General features: G+C 34.1%; 1 protein-coding gene and 1 pseudogene across 1 annotated transcript in view; one reads left to right on the forward strand and one right to left on the reverse strand.

Annotated features, from left to right (window-relative positions):
- The window catches only part of ETNK1 (ethanolamine kinase 1), a 53,043-nt gene extending 46,520 nt beyond the window's left edge, over positions 1-6,523 (reverse strand). The window contains exon 1 of the mRNA XM_011381562.2: positions 6,092-6,523. Within this exon, the coding sequence (XP_011379864.2) occupies positions 6,092-6,247 (156 nt within the window). The 5' untranslated portion in view covers positions 6,248-6,523. The remainder of the gene's footprint in view (positions 1-6,091) is intronic.
- The window catches only part of LOC105306543, a 33,953-nt pseudogene continuing 20,059 nt past the window's right edge, over positions 6,246-20,139 (forward strand).

The raw sequence follows: 20,139 nt of genomic DNA on the forward strand, positions 1-20,139 counted from the left end.
AAATTCATGTATTTAGTATTTTATTTTCTCAGAGTACTGACTTGCAAAAAACGACTAATTCAAAATATTCTATTTAGTGAATTTAAAAAAAAAATTGCTTCTGATTACCACTAGAGGGAAAGAGAGGTTAGGACCAGTAAGGGTAATTGAGATATTCCGGGTTGCTAGTAATATTTAATTTCTTTCCCTGGGTTTGGGTTACACAGGTATTTGTTCCACAACAATTTATGTTTATGAATTTTTCTATATGTTTGTTCTATCTCATGATTTTTAAAAGGGTGATAGAAATGTATCTATTTATAACCCATCTGTTATATCAAAGAGTTAAATAACTCCTTATAAGATAAAATCTAAAATATAGCTTGATTCCTTAAGTATAGATCTTCTGTCACTTCCCTATATTTGTCACACTCACACACCCACACACCTCTTAAGCTTCCGTCTTCCCTCACCTACAAGTAATTAACAAGGCCTGCACATATATCTTCTGAAATGTTAAATCCATCCCTTATTTCCATTCCCAAGGCTACTGTTCTAATTAGGGTCCCAGCACCTCTTATCTGGACTAACACAACAGTCTCTCCTAGATAAATGCTTTCTCCAACATATTATACAGAAATAGACTTTATCATCTAATTCAGTGCATGCTAACTAAACACAAGCTCCCCAAAACAATACTTACCTTATTACTTGCAAGGCTCTATGATCTATCCTATCACATACCATTTCAACTAATCTGTTTAAAACTGTAGTGGTTTCCACCTACTATATTGATTTAGCATCTTATTAGTGTGTGGTAACTACCAGTTTCAAAACCAATGTCCTAAGTGACCGTTTACTCCACAAATAAAAACATTTTCTTCAACCAACGCTGCCTACATTGTAGCCTGCCACTTCTCTAAAAAATACATGATTTAACTCACCTACTCAAAATATTCAATGGCTTCCCATTACAGCCTAGATAATAAAACACCTCCTAATGAGGCACAAAATCTTCATATTTAACCACTCCCTTTCTTAAAAATCACACTTCTTGTTCACACTCCATTCCGCCCCAAATATTCAGTCTAGCTTTGGGAAAGTAGTTTTCTTTGTCTAGAAATGCTTCCCCATTCCACTTGATAACTTTCCTTCAAAGCTTAGGTCAGATACCCTCCTTTATGAAGTCTTCTCTCCTACATTCTCCCATACCTACCTTCTGTTAGTTAGTTGTACAAAGTAATACCACTGAAAATTAGCAGCATTATGCCTAGTACAAAAAATACATGTCACAACTACTGAATTTTAGGAGCTCACAATTCTTTCAGATCAAGTTTTCTACTTATAAATGATGGGAAGGGAGTGGAAGGGAAGCATTAAGAGATGAGAGGAAGCATGCAACACTAAAATATTGCTATATATAATATTATATATTTCGTTTAATTCTCAGGATATTCTATTAGTAGTAAAGTAGTAAAATTAGTATCAGTAGTAAAATTACTATTATTAGTAGTGAAGTAGTAAAATCCAACTATTGTAGCAAAATTCTATTTTCTAGTATTCAACTAGTTTCCCACGTAGACCATAATCTCATTTTATAGAGATTTTAAAACATAACAAAGGTTACAAATGGCTGGAATCAGGATTCAAAAACCATCCTCTTTCTACCACATTATGCTGAGACCCCAAAGAGTGGTTAAATGGTTTGCTTCGTCCAAGTCACACAGCTGTTAATAACTGAAAATGAACTAGCATGTTAGGCTCCTGGCTTTTTAGTCACATCTTAATAAAATACATGGAAACCTAACAAACAGTATATACCTCTTAGCCATAGCCAACACTCACTCAAATGTGTTTTTATTATGAAACACTGAAAACAAAGAGAAAAGGAATAGGAAATAGAAAATTGGACTTAACATTGATATTAGTTATGCGGAGTAAAAACTATGATCCCTTATATATACCTAGAAGACTCAAGGTTCCTATAAATACTATATCCTTCTGGTACCCTTAATATACTACTTAAATTTACCTAAGACTTTTCAAAATATTCTATCATAGAAAGTAAGAAACAAACTCATCTTTTTAAAAATGAAAAGGAAAATTATTAAATTAGAACACTAAAGGAAACATACTTTCATAGAGTAACTGTATACATTTGGTTTTTTATGTAAAATTAAAAATATCCAATATTAAATCTATAATAAAATAAAAGGGGTTATAGATTTTTAATAGACTGTTTCAGTAACTATCTCCAGGGGATAGGAAAACTGCTATGTAACTACACAACCTAACACAAGTAACTAGTTTCCAAGACAGTGTATGTATACTTAAATAAAATGAAGGTTTCCAAACTATGCATTCAAAAACATGCAAAAACTTGGTAGTACAGCAGAATAATATGCTTTTTACACATTCTTGTGTAACCTTTACGTGTGAACAAAATGTGAATGTTAGTTCCAAAAACACCATATTGTGATTATTTTCTTATTTGTACTGCACATGTGACTGGGAATTTCAAAGAACAGACATGTTGTTTGTTTTTTGATTTGGCCATCCACTATACAGTAGGTACTCGGCAGCAGTAATAACTATCATGAAAGATAGCATTTATTTCATTCTCACAACCCTTTGAGGCAGAAGCATTTGCATGCATCCATTTTACAGTTAAGGATACTGAGACAGAGGAAAGTTAAGTAACTTGACCAGGATAACAAACCTAGTCAAAAACAAAGCCTGGACTCAAAACCGATACTATATTTAAATACCATGCCCCTGACCACTATAATATACTATTTAATGAAAAACTAAGTTAATATAAGGTACCATATACAGAAAGTGATCTCATTGCGATCCTATAACAAGAATAAATGTTAGCTTAAGGTCTTTCTACCCTTCCTGTTAAGACTTTCCCAGCATCTCTATAGGTCCCAAGTTATAAAAAAAAAAATTCACATAGTGACAAGCTAATGAAAAAACACTGTCCAATACTGCAGAAATAGTCAGAGACAACGTACTGGACTATTCCAAACACTGATTCATCAACTTTTTTAAAAGGAGAAACAATCTTAAGTCTTCTGAGAATTATTCTGTTGCCTAATAAATCTCACCTGATTCCTTTTCCCTTTATACAAGGACTATCCAAAGAACTGGAGATAAATCTTCAGCTAAGATAGGGAGTTGTTACATAACAAAGGATATTTCTTAAAGGAAAGTTGAAGTGAATCTCTTTTCTAAAATAATGTCTTATGTGTAAAAACGAATACAAATTTATGTTCAGGAGCACTTAAAATCTTTTTATGGGTCAAAACTTTTCAAGAAATTAATTTTACACAGAAATGCTATCCTGCCTTAATCATAATGTATGAACATAAACTTTTCTTGATCAAAGAACAATAATTCACAAAATGGGTTCTCATCCCAGATCTGCAAGTTCAGTTTCATTAAACATAAAATACATGTTAATAGTCTACAACTAGCTCACTGGATTGCTGCTGGGAAAATGTACATAAAAGTGCTTTATAAGCAAAATATTAAACAGAAAGCAATGCAACTGGTATTGTTGTTTATACTTACTCCAACTACACTCCAAAAGAAAAAGCTCACCATTCCTTGTACACTTTATTCTTTTACTCTTGTATAGATATAAAAATCAAATAATTAAATTTGTTAAAACCCTATCTAAAATGAGATATATCGTTGCATGTGTCTAAGTTTTCAGCAAAGACTGGCCTCTATCATTCTGGCTGCATCAGTCTTTTTGCTTGCTTCTAGCTTTCCTGTGTGTTCTGAATAGTTCAGCTGGCAGAAGTAATTGCCAGGTGAAAAACACATATTACTAGAGTAAGCTTCTAAGGTATGTTTAAAGCATATTTTAAATTACATAAAAATTTTAGAAAAAAGTGAAAAGAATTGGGCTATATATATTACTGATACCGACTGTTTTAACCTTTGTATTATGATACATACTTCCACTTCTGACATATGAGGTGTGATTTTTTTCTTTATACTTCGAAAGAAACAAAAGCAAATTTCGAAAAAAAATTCCCATTGAGATTTACTAAGTAAATCTTGAAGCATCATAAAAGCAGAGTTTGTAATCATCTAAAACGGGGGAATCAAATCTAAGTTGAGATGAACCACCATCAGTTTAGCTTAGTCTTTGTCCCAGCTTCTGGATCAAAAGCTTTGCTTACACATGAAGGGAATGTATTTCTAATAATCATCCTTAGCACAACGTAAGTGGTAGAATTTACCTTCACTTACAAATATGTATATTAGAAGTTTAGTTTGTAAGTCCAAAAATCTTAAAGTCAGAAGATGCTACACAGAGGACAAAATTCAATCCCACGTACTTGCCAACAATCAAAAACAGAAAGTTTGATGTTATCATATTTTTGTCTCTTTTTTTATCTATATCCTGATTTTACTTCAGTTTCACCTAAAAAAGAAAAAGTACTTACCTACCTAAATGGTTGTTTGGAGGCTTTAATAAAAAATATATATAGATAGATAAGCTAATCCAAACCTGGCACATAGTACCTCAGGATAGCTATTATTACTGTTCCACAGACAAATACAGCAACAAAAACTCCAATTTTCAAAGCTTCAAATTCAAAATCTTTGCTTAAAAAGTAACTGGTCTGCCAGTATCAGAGGCTACCAGGACGTAGAAGGAAGTAGCATGCTTTTAATTAATGTTTAATTTATAACTGACAGAATACAAATCATTTTAATAAAAAAAAAACCTTCTATAATAAGCTACAAATAAGTTAAGAAATAATGAACTAATTTATTAGTGTCAATTTAATTTTCCTTAATTAAAGGAAATATATAATTAATTTTTTTAATTACACATGAAAATCATGTTGGACTCACTATATCCTATATAGTTGGCTAATAAACACTACATTAAAATTTCAAAATTTTTGTCTAACATTGTTCCAAGACATACGGGTCCTTTTAATCTACTCAAAATTCTTCTAGGCAGTAAGATCTAAAAGTAACACTCCAAAAGGCTTGTGTGTCAGAACTGTTCCGGGCCCTAGGGTACTACTATTCATGTTTTATTCATCTTTGCATAGCTACTTAAGCAAAAAACCTGAGATACTATTAATAACGCTGCTGAATAAATATATCAGTCAACAAAACAAGACGAATGATTTGGCTACTTCGAATAATGGTCTTAACGTTATTGCTCAGATTTGAAACAAACACCAAATATCGTAGCCTTTAAAATTACCGACTTTGTTTTGTAATTGCAAAGGGAAAGGAGCTTCATTTTCGTATACGGTTCTTGAAACTCCAGAAGTTAAAAACAAATGCAGTATTCAAAACAAATTTCATGTATATAAATCATAGCTTATCAGAAAATAGAAAACGCCTAGATTCTTAAAAATTTGTTTTCCCAATTGTTCTTATCTATGAATACAGTGGTTCAAGAAAAAGAAATATTCGCAAGCCACTGATCATTCTAACATAAGATACTGTTAATTTCACTTATACGACTAAAGAAATTCTCTAATACAGATCCAAATGAAACAATGTTTGTAGTGCTAAGAACACAATTAAGTAATGCACGACCACGGTTATTTGGAATCGACTACTCTCGCCAATCCGAGGATTTCAGAAGGTAAAACGCAGGGTGAGGCATAAATGGAAGTAAACTGCTGGGGGAGGGGAGGGAAGGGAAAGGAAAAGATCAGAGAGGATTAATTACTGCATTATTTGCGGAAGAAGAGACGGTTGCTTGGGCCGACTAGCGAGGACCCCTTGCAAGGAGGATGAAAAGGGTCCATTTTGCATTTAGAATGGACAGAGTGGGAGGAGGGGCAACTATCAACAGGAATCCTCCGAGTGGAGAATGGGTGCGTCACTTACGTAGCCGCTTCTCGACAGAAAAAATATGCCCTCAGGACTACCTCAATCAGCAATTGTGAAAAGAAGGGGGAGTGACCTTCCTCGGCTTGACTGATACACAGGATCACTACTTGAAGGACTTGAGAGTCGTACTCGTTGGTTTTCCCCTATTACCGGGGAATAGAGGTATTGTGAGCACCCCCGGGGCGGCGTTAGGGTTGTGAAAGACGCAGGGCTGAGGTGTGGGCGTTACCTGTAGGGTCACCTCCTGAGGATCCCAGTGCGGCCGCAGGTGTTGCAGGAGGCTCAGGGCCCCCTCCCGGCAGCGCTGCTCCTCCTGATCCTGAACCGTGACATCCAGCTTGGGGACCTCCGGGGAGCCGGGCGGGACGTGGATGTAATTGGCCATGGCCCAGACGACAGCAGAGACTACGACGACGACGACCGCTACGGCGACCACGAGAACGGCGGGCGCCGACAGGCTGGTGGATCCTTCCGTCCCGGGGCGCCCTCGTGGGAGGGCTGGGGGCGCTTAGACTGACGGGCGAGCGGTAGGAGAACGGCTGGAGGCGATACTCCTGCCGACCGGAGTCTGGACAGCAGCTGAACTAAGCCAGGGCTTTTCACGGGAAAAATTCCTCTCGCCTGCGTTCGACCGCCGGTGGCCGCAGAGCATGCTGGGACTGGCCTGACGCTGGCGTCACGCGCGGGGCGGGGCCTCCGCCTGCGTCAGAGCTGGGGGCCGACTACCAGCTCCGGGCACAATGGACTTGGCTGCTATGCGCTTGTTTCCTCTGGTATTATCGGACAGTCCACCCTGCGTGCTGCTAGTCTGAAAAATACGGAGCTCCTTCTCCGAATGAGCCTGGGCCCTACCAAGATCCAAAAAGCATTGAAGCTTTAGCTCACCTAATCAGGAGGGTTTGGGGGTCTGAGTTTGAGGTAGAATTGAGCTTTTCTGGGAAGCAGGGACACATCCTGAAATAACCCCTGGATCAGCCTCTGAATTTGGCCTAAATCTGGGCAAGCTGGATTAACAAGGTCGCCTTGGTCTCGGACTTGCTGTGTACTGAGGACTCCATAGTTGGGTTGGCAATTAAATTCCCTTGAGATGTATACTGAGATCATGGTACATAGAGGAACAAATAGTTAAGATATTCGGGTAAGACAACGACATTACTTCGAGATTTATTTTTAAGGTCAGATGTTTGACTATACTGAAAATTATTCAGAGTCGGGAGGGAGGCGGGGAGTATAGTCTGGGATGAAGATGAAAGGGAAGGAAAGGAAAATAGTTTTGAGGTTTAGAGCTAGTCTGGCTGGCTGCCCATGGCAGGGTATCCCCTCAGTGGAACTTAAAACTACTACCTTAAAACTTTTAGTCTCAAAGTCATAGCAGCTATTTCTCTTGATAAGGGAATACTGGAAACTGGATAATCCACAAATAATTTATTAAAACCTCGTGATTTTCCTTATGATTGAGGAAAATGGGCTGAGATTTGCCTCTTAATCCATGTCTCTCGTGTAGCATTTAGGACTTTAGTGGATAGGTTTGGTAAATTAAATCACTAATTCAGCTTAACAATCAAAATGTTTAATTACTTTATTAGCGTGAGTACATTATGATAGTTCAGAAAAAGCTTACCTTTGTAAATCACAAAAATAGCTCACTATTGATAACAGTAAACTGCATAAACTATAAAAGGGAAAAGAAAATATAGTTTTATAATACAGCATATATATTTTTTTAAATCATATACAACAAGAAATACTAGATTATGTGTTCTTTCCAATTTGAAGAGAAATACACTTTTACATTTCAGATCGTATCTCTTGTAAATTGTATGTAAACAGTTGACATTTTAAGAATTTTAAAACTTTTGAATTGTAAAATGGTTTAATAGCAAGTTCTAAAAAGTTATTTTGGGAACTGCACAAGTATATAATTTTAAAGAGGCATCCATTAACAATTAGAAAACAACTATTAACTACCAAAAAATAAAACTAATAAAAGATGTGCAAGACCTTATGGTTGAAATTATATTAAATAAACCATACTTATAAATAAAAGATACTTATAATAAAGATCTGTTTTCACTAAACTAATCACTAAGTATAATGCAATTACAATTAAAATCTCAACGGAGTTTTTCACAGAACTAGTTAAACTGGCATTAAAATTCTTATCAAAACTTAAGATCCAAGAAAAGCTGCTATAAATTTTTGTAGATGAGGGAGCATTGGAGCATAAATTGAGAGAACTTATCCTACCAAGATTTATGATAGTAACAGTTTACGAATGGGCAAATAGACCAGTAGACATAACAAAGACTTCAGAAACTTTGAATATTACAAAGGCGGCATTAAAAACGTGGATGAAAAAGGGGTGCTGTAATAAATCATAAATTCCTAACTGGGCAGGTCATGGTGGGTAGTCACTCCTCAGGCCTATAACTTCTTCAGTGTAAGGTTTTTAACAAATCCTGTATATTGCGCATCTAAGCTCATATACCAGAAGTAATAACCATTCAAAGGTGTAACCACCCTCAAGAGAGCACATAATCTTGTTAACTATAATCTTGTATCCTATAATCCATTCCCTGCCTTGCTTTTTTCCCACTTTCCTATTATCTTTACATTCTCCTCTTAATTTCAAATGCATAAAAGAAAATGCAAAACTATCATTATTTGGAGCATTTGAGCTCTTGCTTCCTAGTAGCTATCATCAGTTTTGGCTCAAATAAACTCATAAAAATTCTCTTCAAGTTTGGACATTTCTTATATTGACAAAAATTAGAAAAGCACACGCTAGTCAATAAATGGTACTGGATCAATTGCTATTCATATGGGGATTTTTTTCTATCCCACCTCATTATAAAAATTCTAGAAGATTAAAAAATCTAAATGTTACATGCAAAACTTCAAAAATATATAAGAAATTTCAGTTTTTATCAACTTGATCCAAAGCTTCAATGTAATTCCAATCCAAATTCCAGCAAGTTATTTTATGGATATCAACAAACTTATTCTAAAGTTTATGTAGAAAGGCAAAAGACCCAGAATAACAGACATGCTACTTAAGAAGAATAAAGTCAGAAGAGAGAGACATTACCCAACTTGAAGACTTCCTATAAAGCTATAGTAATTGAGATAGTGTAATTTTGGCAAAGAATAGACAAATAAATTAATGAAACAGAATAGATCCCAGATATAGATTCACACAAATATAGTTAACTGATCTTTGAAAAAGGAACAAAGACAATTCAATAGAGAAAACGTAATCTTTCCAATAAATGGTGCTGGAACAACTGGATATCCACATACAAAGGAAAAAAAATGAATCTAGACACTTTAACTTACAAATTAATTTTATAAAGTTAATTTTACAAAATTAAATGGGTTTGGGTTTGGCAATGACTTAGATACAACTCCAAAAGCACAATTCATAAAAGAAAAATTGATGAGTCAGATCTCATTAAAATGAAAAACTGCTCCGTGAAAAGCGCTGTTAAGAGAATGAAAAGCCAAGCCACAGACTGGGAGAAAATATTTGCAAAACACATATCTGATTTTAAAACATAACTTGTATCCAAAACATACAAAGAACTCTTCTTAAAACTTAACAATGGGAAAACAACTCAGTTTAAAAATGGGCAAAGAATCAGAACAGACATCTCACTAAGAAGCTATACACTTCACAAACAAGCATATGAAAACATTTTCAACGTTATGTATCATTAGGGAATTGCTACTTAAAACAACAATGAGATACCACCACACACCTTTAGAAGGGCTAAAATCCAAAATACTGGCAATACCAAACACTGGCAAAGATGTAGAAAAACAGGAACTCTCATTCATCACTGATAGGATGCAAAATGGTACAGCCACTTTAAGAGTCAGTCTGTAAATCTTGTAAAGCTAAATGTAGTCTTACTGTACAATCCAGTAATCATGCTCCTCGATTATGCAAATAAATTGAAAACACATCCGTACAAAAACCTGTACATGAATGTGTAAAATAATTTATTCATAATTGCTAAAACTCAGAAGCAACCAAGATATCCTTCAGTAGTTGAGTAGATTTTTAAAAACTGGTACATTGGTATCATGGACTGTTATTCAGCAACAAAAAGAAATGAAGGATCAATCTATGAAAAAAAATGGAGGAAACTTAAATACGTATTGTAAAGTGAAGGCAGCCAATCTGAAAAGGCTATATACTGTATGATTCCAAACATATGACATTCTGGAAAAGGCAAACAATAGAGAAAGATCAGGGCTTCAAGCAGAGGGAAGGAGGAATGAATAGATAGGCCACAGAGGATTTTTAGAGTGGTGAAACTATTTTGTATGATCCTATAATGGTGGATACTTGACATTATGGATTTGTCAAAACCTGCAGAGTTGTACAACACAAAGAGTGAACTCTAATGTAAACTGGGATTTAGCTCATATTTATACTTTTGATTTAGTTCATATTTATATTTTTGACAGTCAGCATACTGCCTTACTGTAGTAGTTACTCAATAAATATAAATGAATGAATGGAAAAAATATATATATATAGGAAAATATAGGATCAGAGCTCTGTGATTGCAAGTTAAGGAAGTAGTTCTTAAATAAGATTCATAAAGCACACACCATGAAGGAAAAGGACTGATAAACTTGAAAACGTTAAAATGTAAAACTCATGATGTTAAATGACAAGACATAAAGAGAGAAAACATAATTGCAATGTATATTATCAAAAAAGGATTAGTATTCAGAATATCACTAATCAGTAAGAAAGCCAAACCACCCAACAGAAAAATGGGCATAGAATATCAATTTTCAGAAAAGGCATTCCAAACAGCTAATAAGCTTATGAAAATAAGGCAATGCAAATTACAACAATGAGATACCATTTCATATCCACTAGTTTGGAAAAAAGTTTGAATTCCGATAATGCCAAGTGTACATTACTAGAAGGAAAGTATATTTATTTAAAAAAAAAAAACCTTCGGAGAACATTATTGCAATATTTAATAAAGTCGAAGATAGGCATTCTTTACTACCCACCAATTTCAATTCCACATATATACAAAAATGCCACACATGTACACAGGAAAATGTGTATAAGAATGTACATTGCAATATTGTTCATAATAGCTAAAAACTGGCAATAATCCAGTTGTTTTTCAATAGGGTAATGATTAAATAGGTAGATAGGAATAGCCTACAACAGAATAAAAATGGCAGATGGAATATATGCACCTACTTATGCATATATTCAGGAGACAACAATGGCCCTAAAAGTCAGAAATCTGGGGACCAACAGATGCTCTGGTTAGTTTGCAAACAGTTAACTTCTGTCTCTTCTGTCTCCACATGTTTTTATCTATATTCTGCTTCTAATTTCCTTGTGATTTCTTCTTACTAGTTTATCTCTGTGTGTCTCTTTATCATTCAGATCTTACCCAAAAGTTGTTCCCACAGAGTCCTTTCTAGTGCTCCTTTATCACAACAACCAGTTTTATTTTATATATATCACTTACCACTATGTGTTGTAGCTGCCAGCCCCTGAAAGACACATGGACCACCAGAAATCAGTGAGTTATAGAAAACATACTCTTTATTCAGCCAGCTGGGTCTGCCAGGGGTATGCAGACCCCAAATTAAGCAGCCCCGAAATGTAGAGGTACAAGGTTTTTAAGCCCTAAATCCCATTCCTCATTCTGTCTTAAACACAAAGGTCTATTTTTCTCTTATTCACTACCTGTCAACCCACAGGTCGGTTGTGCAAGCAGGGGTACAGAAGCAGAAAGCTTATTGTTAGAATGTTATGTTCCCATGGGTGATAGCCTATGTTCCTATGGGCGATAGCCTATGTTTGCATGAGCGATAGCCAAGCAGTAATTTTCCAGCCAGCGCATATGTAAGTTATCTCGAAATCACTGTATTTACTTTCTTAGTGTCTATCTTTTGTACTACAGTGTTAGCCCCAGGAGAGAAAAGCCACAGTCTATCTTGTCTATTGTCACATGTCCACTGCCTAGAATAGTGCTAGAACATAAAAAGTGTTCAATAAATAAATGCTTAAGCCCACCTAGCTCCTGAAACACTGCCAGTCTCATATAGGAATAGCTCTCAGTCAGGGTTTGCATGTACTGATCACCGTGGAGTACAATAAGTCCTCACTCAATATCTACAGTTTCTTGGAAACTATGACTGTAAGCAAAGTATAAGGAAACCAATTTTCCCATTTAAACAAGAGTTAAGTTCCTACAGCATATTTCCGATCACAAAAACATCACCAAACTTCTAAATAAAGACCAAAAACACTTGTACTCTTAAGCACCAAAATACATATGAGCTATACACACATTTAGGAAAAGATTAATAAAAACAGGATAATTCTTTTCCAACTTCCTCATTCCAGTTCAGAGTCACAGGTGGCTGGAGCCAATCCCCAGCAGCTTGGGGTACAAAACAGGAGCTAACTCTGGACAGGACACACTCCCATCACAGGGTGCACTCACATACACACTCATACTCACTCACATTGAGACAATTCAGACACTCCAGTTCACCTCATGTGCACATCTTTGGGACATAGGAGGAAACCAGAGTACCCAGAGAAAACCCATGCAGACATGGGGAGAAAGTGCAAACTCCACACAGAGAGTGGCCCCAGCAGGAAATCTATTTTTTTCTCATCAACATTATACAAAACAATGTTGAATGAAATGATGTTATTTGAGAACCTACTGTAGTCTGATTATGCTAAACTGTTCTACCTGACCACTTCCTAAACCACAAGCCAGCACATTAATTATCTTTGGCTTCAGAACAAATCCTTAGCTACAGGACATCATTAAAACTGGCCAGCATCTTGCATCATCTCTAGAAGATATAAGATGGTTATGAAGATATAACATCAATATAAAGTGTTCAATACATTTTAGTACCCTTCCTGTATTTAGCATGACATCGAGGCCCTTCAATATCTGAAATGACCTGTCTCCTATCTCTGCGTCTTGAAATCCCACACATTCTTCAGAGCTTAACTCTCTAGCAATTGTCTTCATTGAGCTTATCTGGATTTTCCTAGTCCAAATTTACTTCCCCCTTTTATACATCTGGTAGAACACCTAACAAATTCTGCCTTGTGCTAACTTCATTGTGGATATAGGTCATAAAGATTGTGTCACACATAAAAGACTAGTAAAATGTTTATAACTTGTTATGTAATGAATATTTTGTATGAGAGAATGAAAGGCTCACTGAATATAAATCCAGAGGTCATAAATATTTAATTACAGTGGAGTTAACATTAGATACTAGAGTAATAATATAAAAAAAATTGCAGGAAAAAATATTCTATGAAATGAGATTATGTGGGCATGTCTAATAGCTAGATAATCCACCATGCTGAAAACATATTTAAAATGAAATCACTCTCCTACGCCCAACAGAATCAGTGTTAGTTAATGTCATTGTAAACTGAAAATTCAGAAATCCAAACATCTGTGATACCTGACATTCAAGTTCAGTCATGTTCTGGTAACCAAAGCTAACTCCATTATAATTGGATTATACTCCTCCCCAGAAAAAGAAAAAAGAAGAGCCTCTAAGTGCTTAGATTCTCAGAGATGCTACATAAAAATGGGGCTGCATCTGTTCTGCACTTAGGCTAACTTTAAGATAGCCTAAGGGAGCTGGCCATCTATAAAACTACTGCCATGACTACATTAAACATCTAGGAAAGGCTGTGCTGTTTATAAGAGTGCTCAGTTATAAGGTTTAATAAATATTTAAGTCTGTAAAACAGGTCTATTGGTGCTTGTTCTAGCTTGCCTCTTTTTCATAATCCTAGAATCAAATTATAACTCTTTTCACATAATAGATTAACTACTCGAGAGTAAGGATTCTATCACTTTCCTCTCTGTATCCTCCATGGTCTCAAGAAAGAATTTGTAAATTATAATTATGGATTTAATTGAACAGAAAACTACGTCAAACAACCTTTAATTTTAACTATCTAAAATATGTAAGGTAAAAAACTTTTTAAAGATCCTTATATGAATAATGAAAGGGATGCACCTTACCAAATGTTGAATCATATCAAAAACCATAAACTATGAGGCTGGCACAGGAATTAAACAGAACAAATTAAAGAGAAAAATCCAAGTTTGTATAGGGATTTAGTATGTAGTAAAGGTAATATTTTAAATCAGTGAGGAAAAGCAGATTAATTTTAAAAATAATACTGAGATCATATTTTCATACGATTTGATAAAGCTGATTTAACAGTCCTCATTATTGTTATATAAGTGGTATTAATTAAAAGTTTACAAGTGCCGATCAATATTTCGTCTAAGTTTTATATAAAGCAGTGCCAAAAAAATTCACTAAGGTGAAAAAACTAATATTTAGCTTACTTAAATCCTGTGTTTTTAAAAAAAATCTGTTTTTTCTAGGACTTAGCTGATAACTGACATTTAATAGGCACTTAATAATTATTTATTATACGATAAAATGGATGACAAGTAAAATATGTTTTACTGTATAGTTTAAAATAATTTTTTCAGACTCGTAAAGTATACTAAATAACTACTCTATATTGTTTTACTACCATTCCAACTTTTACCCAAATGCACCTAATTACTTTAACATTAATTTCTAAGTTAAATGTTTAATATCTCTATTCTTATATGTATTTGGTCCTTCATAATTAACATTTGAAACAATATTGTGATATTTGGAAGTAAGGATTTCAGAGCAATTGTGTTTGCACACAAACTACAAAGGGCTAATGCCTACTACTTGTGTACCTAGCATAGGAAAAACACACATTAAGTAAGGGCCACTTTCTCCAGGTTCAGATTCTACTTTATCTTGCTCCAACGGATGCAATTTTGCTTTCTAGCTCTTTAAAGCATATTATACAGAGGCTGGAGAGGTAATGAAGGGGATTAAAAGGATTTGAGCTTTTTAGTTAGACAATCCTGCTGTAGAATTTGAGCAATTTAATCTCTTTTAATCTCGTTTCCTCATTCGTAAAACAGTGATAATAACAGAAATGCCAAGATGTAAGAAGATGATTATCAAGTCTTCAGAATAATGCCTGGTCCAGGCATAATATCTTTTGAAGCCTTATTATTAAATTTTTATGACTTAAATGAAATGATACATTACAATTAGCTATTATTAAATGAGATGGTGCCATTATTTTAAGATAGAAGCTAAAAGACTTGCTTAACTTAACCTTGGGAAATTGTTCCAATTTAAACTTGAGTGCATTAAAGGGATTTCAAAATCCAGAACTGAATTATGGCTTGGGGTTCTAGACGCCTAGCCTAAGGATGCTTCTCTCTTCTTTCCTCTGGATAGGTTTATCAGAGGCTAAAGGAGAATATTCTAGGGGGACAATAAGGAGAATACCAAGGACCTATTTTCTCTGGTCCTTTGTACTCCACTAGGTCTGCTCATGTTACTCTCCTTTTCTTCTCGTTGTATATTCTAAAGCTGCCCTGAGTAACATGACCCGAAAGACAGCACAACAGCAAGGAACGAAGAGTGATATAGCGACTGGCGGCTCGGTGATACTGTCTGCAAATCACCTGCAGAGCAAATTTGAGGAGATCGACCTTTATTTTGGAGGATTTATGGATATGAAAACTCTGAAGACTGCTAAAGAGTTCAGTGAAATACTGTTTGTTTGTTTGTTTGTTTGTTTGTTTTAAATGAAGATGCGCAGAATGTAGCCTTATTAATTGTGAACTGATGAGATAAACCAGCATGTGTAGGTAACCACGAGATAACAGATTATCAAGCAATCTAGTGATAACCATCCAGAAGAGCTTAAAGTACAGCAAGGAGAAATCCTGAAGGCTTGAAAAGGACAAAGCCTACTGTACTAATTAATTAACATTTATGACAGTGTCAGTCCATTAGTGATAATGAGGAAACATTGAATTTCATGTATTTGGACTTTGGTAAGATGTGATTTTTTTCTTCTTGTAAACACAATAGGACCATATGGTCTAGAATCCAGTATTACAGAGAGAAAATTGACAGGATATCTTATCCAAATCGTTAAAAGTACCATGGCTGCCAAAATGTGCCAAATAGAATTACTTAAGGATCATTCTAAGGAATTTTTATCATACTTACATGTGACAAAGATGAGACATTTAACAAAAACCAGCAGGAGTTTTACTCATTCTTACAGCTCTTGAATTATTGCTTAGAAATGGTAATAGCCAAACCAAGGTACACCTTCTTAACCCAAAATCATATGTCAGAAACAAACACATAAGAGATGGCCAATACACAGACCTTCAGATGGGAAAAAAACAAAAGTTGGGTGGGAAAGAAAAGGGAGAGAGGCAGAGTGGTAAAAAAAAAAAAAAATCCAAATAATATAAACTATTCTAAATAGTAATAAAAGAAATGTAAATTTTAAGTATTTATAGACACAAATTGATTCTTTTAATGTAAATTATATTTTGAGTTGATCACAAAATGATAAATGTTCAAACAGGACACATATTAAATCATAAAAAATAAAAATTATTAACCCAAGGTTGAAATAGGGGCCCAACATTAAGAAGAAAACAGACATTCTTCTAATAAAACTGAGTCAAAAAGGAAATTAAAATTACATGAACAATATTTGGGAAATAACTGATGTGAAAACAATATATGAAGATGGGCTGCTGCTAAATCTGAACTTATAATTATAATTTTGTACATATATACGTATTTTACATAGCTTATATCATATTTTATATCAGGTTTATATAATGATTTTTCCATTAATATTATGTCATATGCATTTCCTCATGTCGTTAAAATTCCTGGTAAGCATAATTTTCATGGCTGCATACTATTCCATCATAAAATGTGCCATAATTTATATTATTTGTTTACTTTTTTATTGTGATAAAAAAATGCATAATATGAAATCTAGCTTCTTGATAAATCTCTGTACAGCAGATCTCTACAAGTTTTACATTTTGCATGACCTAAACTAAACTCTATACTTATTTCCCCCTATCCTCCACCAGCACCTGTCAACCACCATTCTACTTGCTGCTTCTGTGAGCTTCACTACTTTAGATACCTCATAAGTGGAATCATTCAGTATTTGTCTTTCTATGACTGAATTGTTTCACTTAGCATGTCTTCAAGTTTTATCTGTGTTGTAGCATATGACAGAATTTCCTCTTTTTAAGTTTGACTAATATTCCATTGTTCATATATACTACATTTTCTTTGTCCATTCATCCATTTAGGTTGTTTCCATTTCTTGGCTATAGTGATTAAAGCTGCAATGAACATTGGGGTGCAAATACCTGTATGAAATCCTGTTTTGAATAAATACCTAGAAGTGGAATTGCTGGATAACATGGTAGTTCTACTTTTAATTTTTTAAGGAACCTGCATACCATTTTCCAAAGGTGCACAAGGGTTACAACTTCTCCACATCCTCGGCAACATGTTATTTTGTTATTTTTTTGATAATGACCATCTTAAGTGAGAAGTAATATCTCACTGTAGTTTTGATTACATTTTCTTGATGCTTAGTGATGATGAGCATCATTTAAACACCTATTGGTCATTTGTATGACTTCTTTGGAGAAATGTCTATTTAAGTCCTTAGCTCATTTTAAAATTGGATTATTTGGGAGTTTTGCTATTGAGTTGTAGGAGTTCCTTACATATTTTGGATATTAACTGTTTTTCAAATTTGCAAATACTTTCTCTCATTCCATAGGTTGCCTTTTCACTTTGTTGATTGAAAGAGCTGAACAGATGCCTCTTAGTCTGATATAGTCCCACTTGTCTATTTTTGCTTTGTTGTCTATGCCTTTGGTGCCCTGCCCAAAAATTTAATGCCAAGTAGAATGCTTTGAAGGTTTCCCCTTAAGTTTTCTTCCAGGAATTTTATAGTTTCAGGTCTTATGCTTAAGTCTTTAATCCATTTTGAGTTGATTTTTGTGTTGGTATAAGATAAGGATCCAATTTCATTCTTTTGCATATGTATGGTCCAGTTATCTCATCACTGTTCATTGAAGAGACTATCCTTCCTCATTGTATACAGTCTTGGCATCCCTGTCTAATATCATTTCCAGTATATATGTGTGGGTTTACTTCTAGGTTTTCTATTCTGTCCTACCGATATATATGTCTGTCTTTATGCCAGCACCATACTCTTTTGATTACTGTAGCTTTGTAACATCTTTAAAGTCAGGAAGTGTGAGGCCTCTAGCTTTATTCTTCTTTCTCAAGATTGTTTTCACTGTCCAGGGTCATTTATGGTTCCATATGAATTTTCAGATAATTTTTTCTATTTTCGCAAAAATGTCAGTCTCTTTTTTTTTTTTTTGCAAATAACTTGAATTTTTCAAGTCTAAGAGGAATGACTATATCTTCCTAAATGACACAAATGAAATGTAGTTAAAGTCTATGCTGTTTTGTGTAACATTTTCTCACTTCAGTAAATCTGTGTCAAAGATTTTTAAATTACTTTTTATTGAAGTATAGTTAAAAAATGAAATTATAAGATATTTAAAGTATAAAACATGATGACTCAATATAGCCATTGATATCTTGATAGGGATTGAACCAAATCTGTAGTTTGTTTTGTGTAGTATGAATATTTTAACAATATTCATTCTTCCAATTCATGAATACAGACATCCTTTGGTTTATTCATATCTAATTTCTTTCAGCAATTGCCATAATTTATTGAATCATTCTATTTTAAGTAGGTTTTTAGTTTGTCCCTATTTTTCTCTATTATCTTTGTGCATGAGTCTTTACTTTCATTTCTGATTACTTCCTATGGTAGAGTCCAAAAATAGAATTAACTGTGTCAAAGGCTATAATTATATATATAACTGTATATAAGATTTGATTAATGATAACATAATGCTTTCCCAAAAGTCTATTTCAAACTACATTTCTGTAAGCTAATGTGTGTGCCCATTTGCACTGAACTTTGACTATAATGAGTAAGAAGAAACCTTTAATGTTTAACCCATGGAGATTTGGAGGACTGTATGTTAGCTTCAGTAAAATCAAGTCTATCCTGAATGCTAGTTGTGATTTAAATCGTTTCAGATTGTAACACCAAAGTGATTAAGGTTTAGGAAGCTTTCATATGGCTTTTGAAACTTCATGGCATAAGATAAAACTTAAATGTGAGTCAAGAGCTTTGTATGGAGAGGCAACAGAAATTTTATAATGATTTAAAATGCCTTTTGGATCTCTGAAATAGAACCCCAATTAAGAGAATTTTTGTGAAGCAGATAAAATGAAATTAGTTATGTCAAATATCACCAAGTGTTAAATTCTGCTATGTAACTGGTAGTGATAATTTACATGGGAAATGTTCCTTTGAATCCCACTTGAAATTCTAGAGCCTAAGTAAGGATGATTCTGATCATTATGGGATAGATAACGTAACTTAATTGTTAATTATAGGCCCTATACCAAAATTCTTAAGTCTCAAAGTCTTCAAAAAACAAAAGTTCTTTTTGACATTTGCCACAGACTAAATGGGTAACAAATTCAGATCTGAACTTATAGTCCTTATTTATCGCGCTTTGTGTGAACTTATATTTAAATCAGATATATTCACTTCTTTGTTTATAAGGAGGTTCCCAGACTCTGATGAAAATGTTATATAAAATTTGCCATATGCTCTCATTTACCTTCCTGAAGTCTGAAAAATTTTGAGTTCTAAAATATATGAAAATTCTTGGGTTTCTGATAAGGGGTTCAGATTTGTAATTGTTAAGATTTTTATGCCAGACTAGTCAAGTGCTTTATTTATTTTAACTTAACTCATCTCACAAAACTTATGAGAACAGTACAGAGGTTATTTCCATTTTACTGATGAGGACAGTGACACACAGAAAAATGAAATAACTTGCAAAGCTAATAAGGGATAGCACCTAGATTCATATCATGGCTTCAATCAGACAGCTGGACAAGCTCAGCAGCATTTTGAATGAGATCTCAAGACTTACTTTCTTAGCAGGTAGGTAAAATCAGGCTAGTTTAATGACCATTCGGTTTTCTCATTGTAAAATGAAAATAATGTTACTAACTTAGAAGCAACTTAGATGTTACATCAATAAAAATAAAATATCTGTTTGGATTACCTAGGACCATATTTATACCTTTTAAAAAATATATCCAAACAAAATCCATTTTTTTCTTTTGCTATGGTTTGATCTATATAACAGTGTCTGACAATAGGTAATCAATAGATATTTCTTGAATAAACGATGTTGTAAATTTATA

This window comes from Pteropus vampyrus, unplaced genomic scaffold (assembly GCF_000151845.1).
Source record: "Pteropus vampyrus isolate Shadow unplaced genomic scaffold, Pvam_2.0 Scaffold444, whole genome shotgun sequence".
Lineage (NCBI taxonomy): Eukaryota > Metazoa > Chordata > Mammalia > Chiroptera > Pteropodidae > Pteropus > Pteropus vampyrus.